Source organism: Beta vulgaris, chromosome 3, assembly GCF_026745355.1.
Source record: "Beta vulgaris subsp. vulgaris cultivar EL10 chromosome 3, EL10.2, whole genome shotgun sequence".
Taxonomy (NCBI): domain Eukaryota; kingdom Viridiplantae; phylum Streptophyta; class Magnoliopsida; order Caryophyllales; family Amaranthaceae; genus Beta; species Beta vulgaris.
The window spans coordinates 20,893,699-20,906,889 of record NC_079204.1 but is presented as its reverse complement, the minus strand read 5'-3'; the positions used below and the strand labels follow the sequence as shown (position 1 = coordinate 20,906,889).

The 13,191-nt window shown below is 30.2% G+C and overlaps 1 protein-coding gene across 1 annotated transcript; it reads left to right on the top strand.

The window, feature by feature from the left end:
- The first annotated feature begins 2,620 nt into the window (after nt 1-2,620).
- LOC104889169 (uncharacterized) lies at nt 2,621-3,217 on the top strand. Its single transcript, XM_048640307.1, has 2 exons — nt 2,621-2,994; nt 3,175-3,217. The coding sequence occupies exons 1-2, from the start codon at nt 2,621-2,623 to the stop codon at nt 3,215-3,217; spliced, it is 417 nt and encodes a 138-aa protein (XP_048496264.1).
- The last annotated feature ends 9,974 nt before the right edge of the window (nt 3,218-13,191 follow it).

Below are 13,191 nucleotides of genomic sequence, written 5' to 3'. Positions count from 1 at the left end.
ATTCCATTGACTCAATTACTTTTCCATTATCCTGACCTTGTTCTTTAGCATTCTCTTCTTCTTCTTCTTCTTCTTCTTCTTCAATTTTCTTACTCTTAGTTGAAATAACCGAGATTGTTTTCTAGGTAATTTCATCTTCACTTTTTGAAATACGATATTGTATGTTGGTAGCACATCTTATTATCACCCTTCACCTCACACCTCTCACGCTTCCTTCTTCTCTCTCGTAAATCTTCATCTCTTTGAGTTTTCATATTAACTAGTTTCTTATCTTTCTTCACTATTTTATCTTCGCTTCAAACTAAGCATTTGATTCCAGAATTTTAAGACGCAGCGAGAGCGAAAATAGGGGGCGCAAACGAGAATGTGAGCGAGAGAGAAGCTAACATGGGGTCGCGTTGGTTGTTGTTGTGAGTGGCGCAACCTGTCCCACCAACCCCCACTTAAACACAATGTTGGTGTTTGGGCGTGTTTGCGTTTGGGCAGTGTACACAAGGGTGGGGGTTTTTCGCAGGAGGGTGGGGTGGGGGACGTTTGTTATAACTCTAAGTCAATGTAATTTTGATGATGATAAACACTTTATGCTATAACATGTATGTATGTAATAGTAATCTAAAAAAGTTATCAAGATTTGATGTTCATGAAAGCTCAAGAACTAGAAGATATGGAAGCTTAGGTCTAGTTATATTCTTAGTCATGTTTATGCAATGTAATTAATTTATTGGAATTTTGTGCTAAACTAGAAATATAAATTTAGGATGATTAACTATTTATTGAGTTAAGAAAATAGGTAATTATATTAATTTCATGATAAAAAGGGAGTTTCTATTTTCGAAAATTAGTTTTGAAAGGAAAATATTTTTACAAAGATTTTCGAAGAAAGAATTTTGTAAAAATTGATTTTAAAGAAATATAAAAATATTTTTGGAAAAAAAAAGAGTTTTAAAAAAATCTGAATTTTAAGAAAAGAGATTTTGATAAAGATTTTCGAAAAAAGAAAAAGAAGAGTTTTAAGAAAAACTAATTTTTAAAGAAAAAGATTTTGATAAAGATTTTTGAATAAAAATTGACTTAAAATCTGGTTAATAGTTGGCATAAGATATGGAGGAATCCTTATCTTATAAGCAAAGAAAAAAAATCAGTTTTTATAAAAGATAAAATTTGATTTTGGAAAGAAAAATATTTTATCCCTTAATTTTAGGAATAAAAATTATTCAAGAAGATAATTATATCTTGGAGAATAACTTTTATTTACTTGATAAGTTATATAAGGGATAGAAATCTGAAAAACAACTCACGTTTTCATATTTGGTTTCTGATAAAATTTAAGAGTTGAAAACGGATTCTCATAGCACATTGTATGACACAAAGTTCTAGTAAGTTAAGGTTTCTAAACAACGATTGTAATGATCCTCTTTTTGCTTGAATAAGAAGCACGCTTTGTTTCTAATAGGAGTATCCTACACAACATTCTCCTGTGTCAGGATATTGCCAAAATGTATAGGAAAAGTCAAAAGCAAAAGTGTTGTCTTTTAAAGATTGATCTTCAAAAGGCCTATGACACTGTTAGCTGGGAATTTCTTGAAGAAATGTTTAGGGGCTTTAAGATTTCCTAGACAATTTATTCAGCTTGTGATGACATGTGTGACTAGTATTACTTTTTCTCTGATGATTAATGGGAGGCCTATTGGATTTTTTAAGTCTAAGAGAGGTCTTAGACAGGGGGATCCCATGTCCCCTCTATTATTTGTTCTTTGTATGGAGTATTTTTCTAGGTTGATGAAGTACATTGGAAGACAACCTGGGTTTGGGTTCCACCCGAGATGTAAAGCTTTAGGCATTGATCACCTTTGCTTTGCAGATGATCTGATATTGGTTTAGCAAGGGTGATTACAAATCCATTACTATGCTTTTACAAGGTGTAGAGTTGTTTGCTGCCACTACTGGGTTGAAAGCAAATAAGATGAAATTTGAAATTTATAGTTGTGGGTTGACTTCTCAAGAGGTGCAGAGATTATGTTTAAGCTCTGGTTTCACACATGGTACACTCCCTTTCAGATATTTAGGGGTACCAATTTCTACTAGGAAGCTTTCAGCTGCAGATTGTGAGAAACTTGTGGATAAGATGGTTGCTAGAATCAGAGTGTGGAGTACACGTAATATCTCATTTGCTGGAAGAAGGCAATTGGTTAATGCTGTCCTATTAAGCATCAGTGTATATTGGTCACAAATCTTTATCCTACCAAAGCTTGCAATCAAGAGAATCAATGAAATATGCAGAGGTTTCTTGTGGTCAGGGACTAGTAATTCTGATAAACCAGGCCATGTTAGATGGGAAGAGGTTTGTAAACCTAAGGTAATGGGAGGCTTGGGGTTCAGAGATATAAAGGCTTGGAATCTAGCTATGATTGCAAAGCAGGCATGGTGTATAGCTATGAAGGCAGATAACTTGTGGGTTAAATGGGTTCACACCATGTATATCAAGACTCAAGATTAGAGTACTTATGAGGCTCCTAAGGCAGCTAGCTGGGCTTTGAATTACATATGTAAGGCAAAGCAAGACATCACAAGAAAGTTAGGAGTTAGTTGGTTATCACAAGCTAATTACTCTACTGCAACTATGTACAAGAATCTACAGGAACCTGGAGAGAAGGTGGGCTGGAGTGCCATCATATGGGATCACTACAATATTCCCAAACATGGATTTATAGCTTGGCTTGCTATGCTGAGGAGACTGAAGACTAGGGACAGATTACATAACATTGGGCTATGCCCTCTGGATCAATGCCTTTTGTGTGAGCTTGAGCAGGAAAATCATGAGCATTTGTTTTTTGCATGTCATTTTAGCAAGCAATGTATACAGCTAATAAAGGAATGGCTGGGTATTACAGCTTGTACAGAGAGCTACACCCAGTTGCTGAGATGGTTACAAAGAAGACATAAAGGTAGTAAGTTTAGGAAAAGAGTTATGAATGCCAGTGTGATTGCTACACTGTATATAGTATAAAGAGAAAGAAACAATGCAGCGTGGAACTCTAAGGTTTACACCGTGAAAAAATGTGTCACTGACATTAAATATAGTATAGTAACCAGAGTGAAGGATAGGTTACCTAAGAAGATAATCGCAGCAGATGTTAGATGGTTTGAACAGTTGTAATGTTGATATTTGTACAGGAGGTTGTATAGGTGTGTATGCATTGGTATGCCAATGGCTTGAGTTGTAAAAAGGTTTCAGTGATTCAATATATTCTTACTTACTTACCAAAAAAAAAAGAAGCACGCTTTGAGAAATCATTCTTTCTGTAATTCTCACATTATAGAGAGTAGCAACACTTAGGGTTAACTGTTGGAGAGCACTATTAGAGTTAGTAGTGGGGGAATCATATTGTATCAAGAGTTTGGTATTTTAAGATCAAGATTCAAATAATAAAAGAGTAGTTTGTGTGGACGTAGATCTCATAGGTGAGATTGAACCACATTAAATTTTTGTGTCTTATTATTTGATTTAAGTATTTTCGTGTTTTGATATAATTTAGTTATAGCAAAAACGTCAATTGAATAGTTTACAAGTGAATAACAAAGTGTAAGGCACTGTGTCATAGGAGTGTTTTTGCGAAAATCGATTAGATTTGTGTAGTCCCCCGTACCTTTATGAATTTCATAAATTTATTTTAGTATTTATGTATTTATATTTAAACATAATTTAGTTCGAAATGATTTATTTATATAAAGAAGGTTGACTATTTTGAAAGTCAAAAAAATTATTTTTAAGGTTTTAAGAAAGGTAAAATATTTTGTTTAGGCATGCTTTGGAAAATGTTTGAAATACTAATTTGATATGGAAAAGAAGTTTATATGGGCTTGAGGAACCCAAAATTCTAAGTGGATTAGGAAAAGGATTTTTATTGATGTTAGCAGTTCTCATTCATTAATCCTATTCATCATCAAACTTTATTTGAACCCAATCTCGTTTTCTTAAGCCCAAAAGGAAAAGCCTCTTTGTAAATACCTTAGACCCAATTACATTACCACACAAAAAAATTATCATTTTCCTCACACCAAAACATCCGGCCATCTCTCTCTACCTCGTGATTTCTGTTTTTTCTTTTCCTCCCAATTTTTCTTTCTTCTTCTTCTTCAAGTAACGCTTTCTTCTTCGCCAAGATACGTTACCACACCTCCATAATCTGTGTATTTTCGGCGCCTTGTTCTTCCTTGTTCTTTGATTTGTTGGTTAAATTCTTTTCTTCCTCCTCAAGTTTTAATTAAAGATCATATTTTTTATGTTTTATTTTAGTACTAATCATGATTAATAACTTTAATTTACTGTTTTAATGATTAATCTTGGATTATATATATTATGTATTAAAAGAATAGATTTTCAGATTTGATTATTATTTTTAGATTGATTTTTAATCATCAAAGCATGGATTTTTAGGGTGTTAAATATTTTAAAATTATAGTAGCATGTTATAAACTATGAGACTGATTTGAATTATGAATTTAAGCATGTTTAAGTATGTTTAAAAGGAGTTTTATAATTTTAAAGTTGCTAGAATTTTAGAAAGGGTTTCAATAATGGAGTTTTAAAGATTTTAATTACTAGTATATTAGTACTATGCTAGATATTAAAAGTAATTGAAGTTTTGATGGTAAAAACAACTTATAAATATGTTTAAAGAGGATTTAAAGTATTTTAAAGTTGTTGTATTTTATTTAGAGTATTGACTTTGATTTATATTGATTATTTTAGGCGGAGATTATTCAGTATGTGATTTTTAAGTGATTAAAGGTGGGCTATCAGATTGTTTACACAAGGTACGTACATACTTATGTGCCATGTGATATAGTATCATGATTTAAGAAGGAAAATTTATAGTATCATGTATAGGAACTTTATAAGTTCATATGTGATTTCTAGTATGATTGGATTTTACATGTTTTATGCATGTCTGCAAACATGTTGATTATGAGTTAAAGAGTATCATGTTTGTGTGGAATTATTGATGCAAGCATGTGGATGGGAACTTTAGCTATTAATTCACATGCGCGGATTTATATATTGTTGAGATTGAATCATGTTGAATCATGTGTTCCCTTACAGTATTATTTTCACTATTTTATAAGGAATGTGGGCCTTATTTGGTAAGTTGATAAGTTATGCCTTTAAAAGGTAAGATTGATTGTTGGCTAGGTTCAACAAATAAGAAAGATTGGAATTGAAGGAAGTAATCTTGGATTGTTAGTTGTGTGATCACTTATTAAATCCTAAGATAAAAGAGAAGTGTAGTTGTGAATGTTTGATTTGATATTTTTGTGTTACTTGTGTGTGTCATAACAAGTAATAAATTGTAAATCACGTAAAGTGTAACTTGGATAGTAATAAATTTTAGACTAGTGCACGTCTAGAGTTGGACAAACATGAGTTTGGTTACATGGTGAGCGTGGCATGGCTTTTTCTGGAAAATGGTTTATGGCAAATAGGCCCAATAGTTGGTACTGCTTTTGAATAAATGATAGTTGGTACCGTTTAAAATAAGTCTCTAATTGTTGGTACCGTTGAAAGTAATTTTTCCTATTATTAAAACAATGCATAGTCAAAAATGGCAAATCGAGTTGACTACATCTACAACTACTTATAAGGTTAATAATATGAATAACTTGATCTTCCACTCTTTTTAATGACAATTTGTTATTATGAATTTAAACATTTGATCTACGATTTTATTCCCGGTATCGTGATAAATTAATCAAATAAGATGTTTTTTCGGGATTTCATTCTACCAAATACATCATTGTTATATCTATAATACAATTTGTCAAACATCAATCATTCATTTTCATATATACTTTGTTCACCTTTAAATTACGTTTTTCGTGATTTTGTTTTTGGTTTTCAAAAAAAAAAAAAAACTGAAAACTAAAAATAAAAAATGATAACGAACGAGCTATAGGTTTTTATTTAGAATTTAAATAATTTAAATTGGAGTTGCAAGATAGACAATTTACACAACTTTTTTAATGGCTCAATTATTACTCTAGTAGAGTATATTATTCTTTCTAAGGACAATTATTATTTCATCTAATAATAGTATAAGTAAGGCGTACAATGTGAAAACAAATAAAACGTTTGTAGATAAAGCATTTTAGATATATGGGGTATCAAGTATTATCCCTTACCTTAATGTAGGTCATCTACTGATTATATAATTGTGAATAAATGTATACTTTGTCATGTTATATTTTTTTTTCTGATTTAATTATTAGCAATGTTATATGATTTTCTCATGTTTGTTTTATTTAAACTTTTAATAATATAAATTGATCAATTATGCATTTTGTGTGGCCTGATTGGATCGACCTTGATCTGCTCTAATCTAAGGCATATAAAATGCCGAGAATGATGTTGTCAATTATTACCAAGTTGTTATAAGAAATCTAGTATTGGTGTAACTATATCTTAGCTAGCTAATACTATTTCATATAGCTTATTATTTAGTCCAACTAAAATGCCTATGTTACCTCATATTTAGCTTTTTTTTTGAAGAGAAGTTACCTCATATATTTAGCTTTAGCTGCTATATATGTTCTAAATATGTATTGGATTCACTTAATGTAATACAAGTAAGTTTATTCTTTTTACACACACAAATATATATATATATATATATATATATATATATATATATATATATATATAAAGCTTTTCATAACTCTTAAATTTGAGGGGTCTAAGGCTCAAATTTATATGGTAATGAGCTAATGTAGGTTTTCATAATATATTTCCTAAAGAGGTTTCATATCAGAATAATGGATACTTTATATGATTTGTGAGCTTTGCACTATTAATGAATCATTATCAATAATATTATTTCATGACTTTGTATGGTGTACAATAAAATATAGAATTATTAATAATTTCTTTTTTTTTATAATGGAAGTAATATCTAAAGAATTATGAGAGATGTAAAAGATACATCATATGTACATGTTGTTGTGCTAATCATATTATGGTTTCTAAAGATTACATATATGGAACGTTTTTTCCATGGGTGATGATGTACAAGGCATATTGGTGATCCATTAATAAGTAATGATATATAAACATTTCATATATATTGGTGATGATGTACAAAAAAATCAGCTTATTTATTTATGCTAATTTAACAATTGATACTAAAGTAAATTTAAATATGCATATCAAATCTAATAGATGATAATTAGGATCATATACTAAAGGTATATCAAGTAATTCATATTCTTGCTTTCTAATAATGTATGTATGTATGTATGTATGTATGTATGTATGTATGTATGTATGTATGTATGTATGTATGTATGTATGTATGTATGTATGTATGTATGTATGTATGTATGTATGTATGTATGTATGTATGTATGTATGTATGTATGTATGTATGTATGTATGTATGTATGTATGTTGTATGTATGTATGTATGTATGTATGTATGTATGTATGTATGTATGTATGTATGTATGTATGTATGTATGTATGTATGTATGTATGTATGTATGTATGTATGTATGTATAAAATCATATCATCCTATTATATTTAATACATTAGAAATTCATAAAATTGTGGCACCTACTGAAGATAATAGGATGATATGATTATATGTCAAGTAGGTGCCACAATTTTATGAATTTCTAATGTGTTAAATATAATAGGATGATATGATTATAGGATATATATATTCTAATTTAATTATTTAACACATATAACTAAAGATGGAGATATATGTATTTATTAGAATGAGAAAGTCTACGGGACATTAAATTTAATAGTTGTAAGAAGTTGCTTCAGGTAGAATGATCTTTCGTTCCCACAATAAAAGTGTAAATAGTATTTAAGAAAAAAAAGAGAAGTGTAAGGATTACTATAGAACACATAGAGTATTATAATCAATTTACTTAAATTTCAAAGTGAAACATACAAGATTACAAATCAATTATATAACAAAAGGTGGTAGCACATAAAGAAAAGAATAAACCGTAATGCTTTAAGAATGTATATGGTTATATTTAGTGTTATTTTATTAGATTTTTGAGTGACGATTTTTTTGTGGAAAGTGACATGGTTGAACATTAACATAAAGTTATAAAATATCGATGTATGTGAAATAAGAAACATATTTGAAAGTATCTGACTAATAGAAGTGATGAAAGAAAAAAACAAGAATTGAAATCTATAACATCATAACATAATAAATATAAAATGAAAAATCACATAATGCATGATGAGTAAAAAGATGGTGAAAATTCAAAAGTTTCTTTAAGAAGAAAGTTCATTCCTACCGTAAAAATGTAGATGTATGGTATATATTATGAGACAAAAGAAAATGAAAATTACTAAAATTACTCTAGAGAAAAGTGAGTACTATTAAAAATTAGTTTACGTTAAATGTAACACACAATGCTACAAGACTATAAAACAAGTATATATAACAATACTATTATAATGAGACTTTTATCACATGTTATTAAAGAATCTTATTTATGTGCAATCACTCCCTTATTTGTAGTTACTGCCATAATTTTCTATATAGATAACGTCTGCCAAAATAGCCAACGATACAGAATATTGGTGGTGCAAGAGAATAAGAGAGAACTGAATGCACAAGCTGAAATCATAATATAATTTTTGTAAAAGATAACTTTTAGGTTGTTATGTATAATTAATAATCAAGTTTTTAAATTTGATATTTTTGCATGTTTTTTTCCAGATATTTTTGATTTCTTTACGAGTATTTGCGTTTAATCATATTGTAACAATTATTAAATAACGATCGTTTTTAAATTTGGGTTAAGCGTAATGTGAGACAACTCTATCGCAAGTAAATCTATTGATTTATTTTCTATTGATTTGGGACAAAAATAGATGCAAGTAAATGTTATATATATACAAGATATAATCCAGTTAAGAAAAAGATATATAACTAGATGAGAATCTTGACAAGAAAATTACATAGTGGTATTTCATGTTCAACAAGTACATGCCAATCATAAAATTTTGACGAAAGTTCTTATTAATCTTAATGTAAGATCTATAGCTTTGTTTAATTTATTTATTTTATATAGTTGTTGTTAAATCGTTTCAATCATATATATTAAGGATAAACATATTAGTGTATATAGTGTAATTGCTTGCCATAATGCAGAAGGGAGAATCAAATTCTAATAGGAAGTAACAATAAATGCGATTTTTTGGTGTGATTTTTAGTAGAATAATTTAGATTGTGATATAAATAATATCTACAACTTTATAGAATATAACACCAACTACAAAAAGACACTAGATGTAATTAAGTATACCGTAAAATACTATTAATACTCAAGCATATCGGAATATTAAAGTAATCTGTGCAACCTACACTGGAGTATAGCAATATGTTCAGAATGAATATATTTTTTCAACAAAGTAGTAACAAACTTTAAAAATAATTTCGGTGAAAATACTACTCCCTCTATTTTCTTTTGTCGTTCCTATTTTGTAATCGAAAAAGCCAATATAACTTTAATAATGGATATATTTCATTATTTTAAATAAAATAAAATGAACTAAAATAAAGAATATAAGCCTTTGAGTTAATCTGATAGGCAACCAATAACACAAAAGTTTGAGAGGTAAAAAATTAAGTATTTATCATTAGTGTGAACAAATTTGTTGGAGTTTAAAATCAATGGGATTTAAGTCATAAAATTACATTATGTATGAAAAAATTTAGAATAGGAATAACATATTGAAAGTTCCCGACAGGGAATACAGAAACAACAAAATAATATGGAGAGAGTATTATACTTATTATTTGAAATAAGTCATAAGTCAAAATAGTGTAACACATACATTTAGTGGCGGATCCAGAATTTTACAGCTGGTGAGTCACCACCGTCCACAACAAAATGCCACTCAATAATCAATGCATGAATTCAAAACTTCATAAAAAGTTTCACTCTGGAAGTAATACTCCAATCCAATTTTTTGATATTTAAACCATACATAAACAATGTGTTTTCATTTAAAATCACAACTAAATTAAAAACGAACTAATACAAGTATACTAAAAACATGAGTTTTCAAATATAAAACTAAAGATTAGCTAATTTTGAGCCGTTGGGACCTTGGTACATAAATTTAAGTTTTTCACCAAACCCATCTAAACTTTACTAATTTTATCAATCAAAACTCAATGGAGAAATACATCAACAAATTACAAAATCAATAGAAAAATGTATGCAAAGTGAATGAAAATAAAGGTACATGAAGATTATTGCAAATAATGGTGTCTAGTGCAATGATGATGCAAGGCAACAAGATAGGGAGGTGAGAGGGAGTGTAGGTAGCAGGAACAAAAGTGGCTCAATGGTTGAATATGAGATGTGGTCAAATTTTGATCTCATATAATCCTCTAAACGAAGTAGTAGGCAAAGCAAAAAAATCAATCAACTCTTTTTTTTTTAAAAAAGAAGAATAATATGTCATGTGATCCACAATGATATTAACTACATAAACCGATAAACACACATGTCATAAGCCTTTCAAAGTATTTTAATACATGATTGTAAAACTTCAAATCAGAAGATACTATTAATACAATGATTTACGAAAAACATCATAAAATCTTAAATTTATGAACAAATTCCCCGTACAATTTGGACAGGTCTAATAGCATATTAAGATTTACATTTATGTATATACTTATTCTTTTATATTCTTAACTTTTATAACATCTATTTGATAGATGAACGAGTTAAATATTTTCACCTTGATTTTAGGGGAAATAACATATAATCTTAAATTTATAAAAGAAAAAACTCCCATGAAGTTGCACAGGTATAAAATTAAAATCATGGCTACGTGAGCAGCAACCAGTGGGTGGCCAAATATGATGCATCAGTGGTGCAAGATAAGGTAGAATAATACTGCCATAAGTGGTTGATGAAGCTGGCGTATGGCTGAGTGTTATTGTTAGTGAGAATTGTGATTTTATCTGAAAATCTATGGGAAGCAATAGATAGAGGAAATACTATTTATATCAACTTATTTTAAATTATAGGTGGATCATGTGATCCACCATGACATTAAATATATCAGATACTGAACACATGAGTTATAATTCAGTTTCTAAAATAATCTCAATACATGATTGTGAAATTTTAAAACACAAGTTAATATTCACCACCATGATTTCAGGACAAACTTTTTAAAATAGTTAATTTATAATGCAGTTTGTACGATGCACGGAAAGTTATTGTTATTTCCGAAAGCAATGTTGGAGAAAAAGTATTTATCACAAGAATGACACTAACCCCATATGACTCCACTAAATCTCCAATCAGATGTCAGAAACGACAAATTCCTGTAATTATTGTCTTGTTGTGACTATAAATATAAGTTAAGGGCAATCTTTGTCTCATGTAGGCATGTATCTCCTGAGACCTGTTTTCAGTCATGGACAACTTTATGTTATCATTTTCAAAGTTACGAGCAAAAAAGGTCTCGAGATCCATCCGCTTGATAAATAACGTTGTTTGCGTGAAAATACAATAAATGTAGCTTACATGAAAGTGTTCGCTAACATATAAATTGATTTGGAAATTTCATCTGTAATTTTTGTTCATCACCACTCACACTTTATGTTTTATGATTTTTTGTTAAATGGGAAGTTAAGTCAATGTTATTATGTGACTTCCTTTAAATATGTAATAAAGCAACAATAGTCCCGTGCACGTGCATTATGCATGGTTGCATTGCTCATGAGAACAAAGCTAATTATTTGGGATGAAGCACTAATGATGCACAAATATTGCTTTGAAGCACTTGATAGGAGTTTAAAGGACATTATGCAAGCTGTTGATCGAGCTAATTTGCATCGACCATTTGGAGGTAAAGTTCTTGTGTTTGGTGGTGATTTAAGACAGATTTTGCCTGTTATACCCAAGGGTACAAGGTAAGACATAGTATTTGCGACCTTAAACTCTTCGTTTCTATGGGATTCATGTAAGGTTTTGAAGCTTACACGCAATATGAGACTTCAATCATGTTCTTCTTCGCCGACTGCTAATGAAGTAAGGGAGTTCTCAGAATGGATACTGAGCGTTGGAGATGGCAGAGCTGGAGGGCCCAATGATGGAGAAGTGGATATTGAAATCACTAAAGATATTCTTATAGACGGTGGAGATGACCCCATATCATCAATTGTCGACAGTACATACCCTTCACTCACTGATCACCTAATTGGGAAGCCAAATACTTCCAAGAAAGTGCAATTCTAGCTCCAACTAATGAAATAGTTGAGAAGGTAAATGATCATGTGTTGTCCGAAATTCCAGGTGATGAGAGAATTTACTTGAGTTGTGATGCAATTAGTAAAGATGAAGGGAACTTAGGGGCACATGAAATATATTCTACCGAATTCCTAAATACAATAAAGTGTTCGGGCCTGCCAAATCATAGTATTAAGTTAGAAGTTGGTGCACCGGTCATGTTGGTTCGTAATATTGATCAGACAGCTAGATTGTGTAGTGGCACGAGGCTGGTAATCAAGCATTTAGGCAATTGAGTGATTGAAGCTACCGTCATTTCAGGGAGCAATGTTGGTGACAAGGTATTCATCCCACGAATGACACTAACGCCGTCTGACTCAACAAAATTTCGTATCAGATTTCAAAGACGGCAATTTCCTTTAACTGTGTGTTTTGCCATGACTATGAACAAAAGTCAAGGACAATCATTGTCGCACGTCGAGTTGTATTTACCAAGACCTGTTTTCAGTTATGGTCTACTATATGTCTCCAAGGCCTGTTTTCATTTTCGCAAACTCCAATTATATTGTATTGTCCACGTTCCACATATCACATTTAAATACAACTTATTCTCTTAGAGGGGGGAAAAGGGCATATCACATTAAGATATCGTTTCTAGTACTGTACATTACTAATAAAAAGTACGACTATTTCCAATCCAAATAAATAAACTAGCGACTAACCAAATCACATAATAACAATCAAGATCAGGATAAGACAATGGAGGTCCAACTACTAATTAGTGTCATGATCTTATACAATAAACAACTACAAACATTACATGCATTAAATATACATATAATTAAAGTTCTTATCAATATGACTTATAGGGTAGCCAACATTAGCATGTCCAGTTTTTTGTCACA

Bases quoted from the DNA above. Each gene is read 5' to 3' on its own strand.
- LOC104889169 (XM_048640307.1), top strand. From the start codon at position 2,621: ATGTACAAGAATCTACAGGAACCTGGAGAGAAGGTGGGCTGGAGTGCC. The intron at 2,995-3,174 runs GTATATAGTATA...ATATTTGTACAG, and splicing joins GCCAGTGTGATTGCTACACT to GAGGTTGTATAGGTGTGTAT.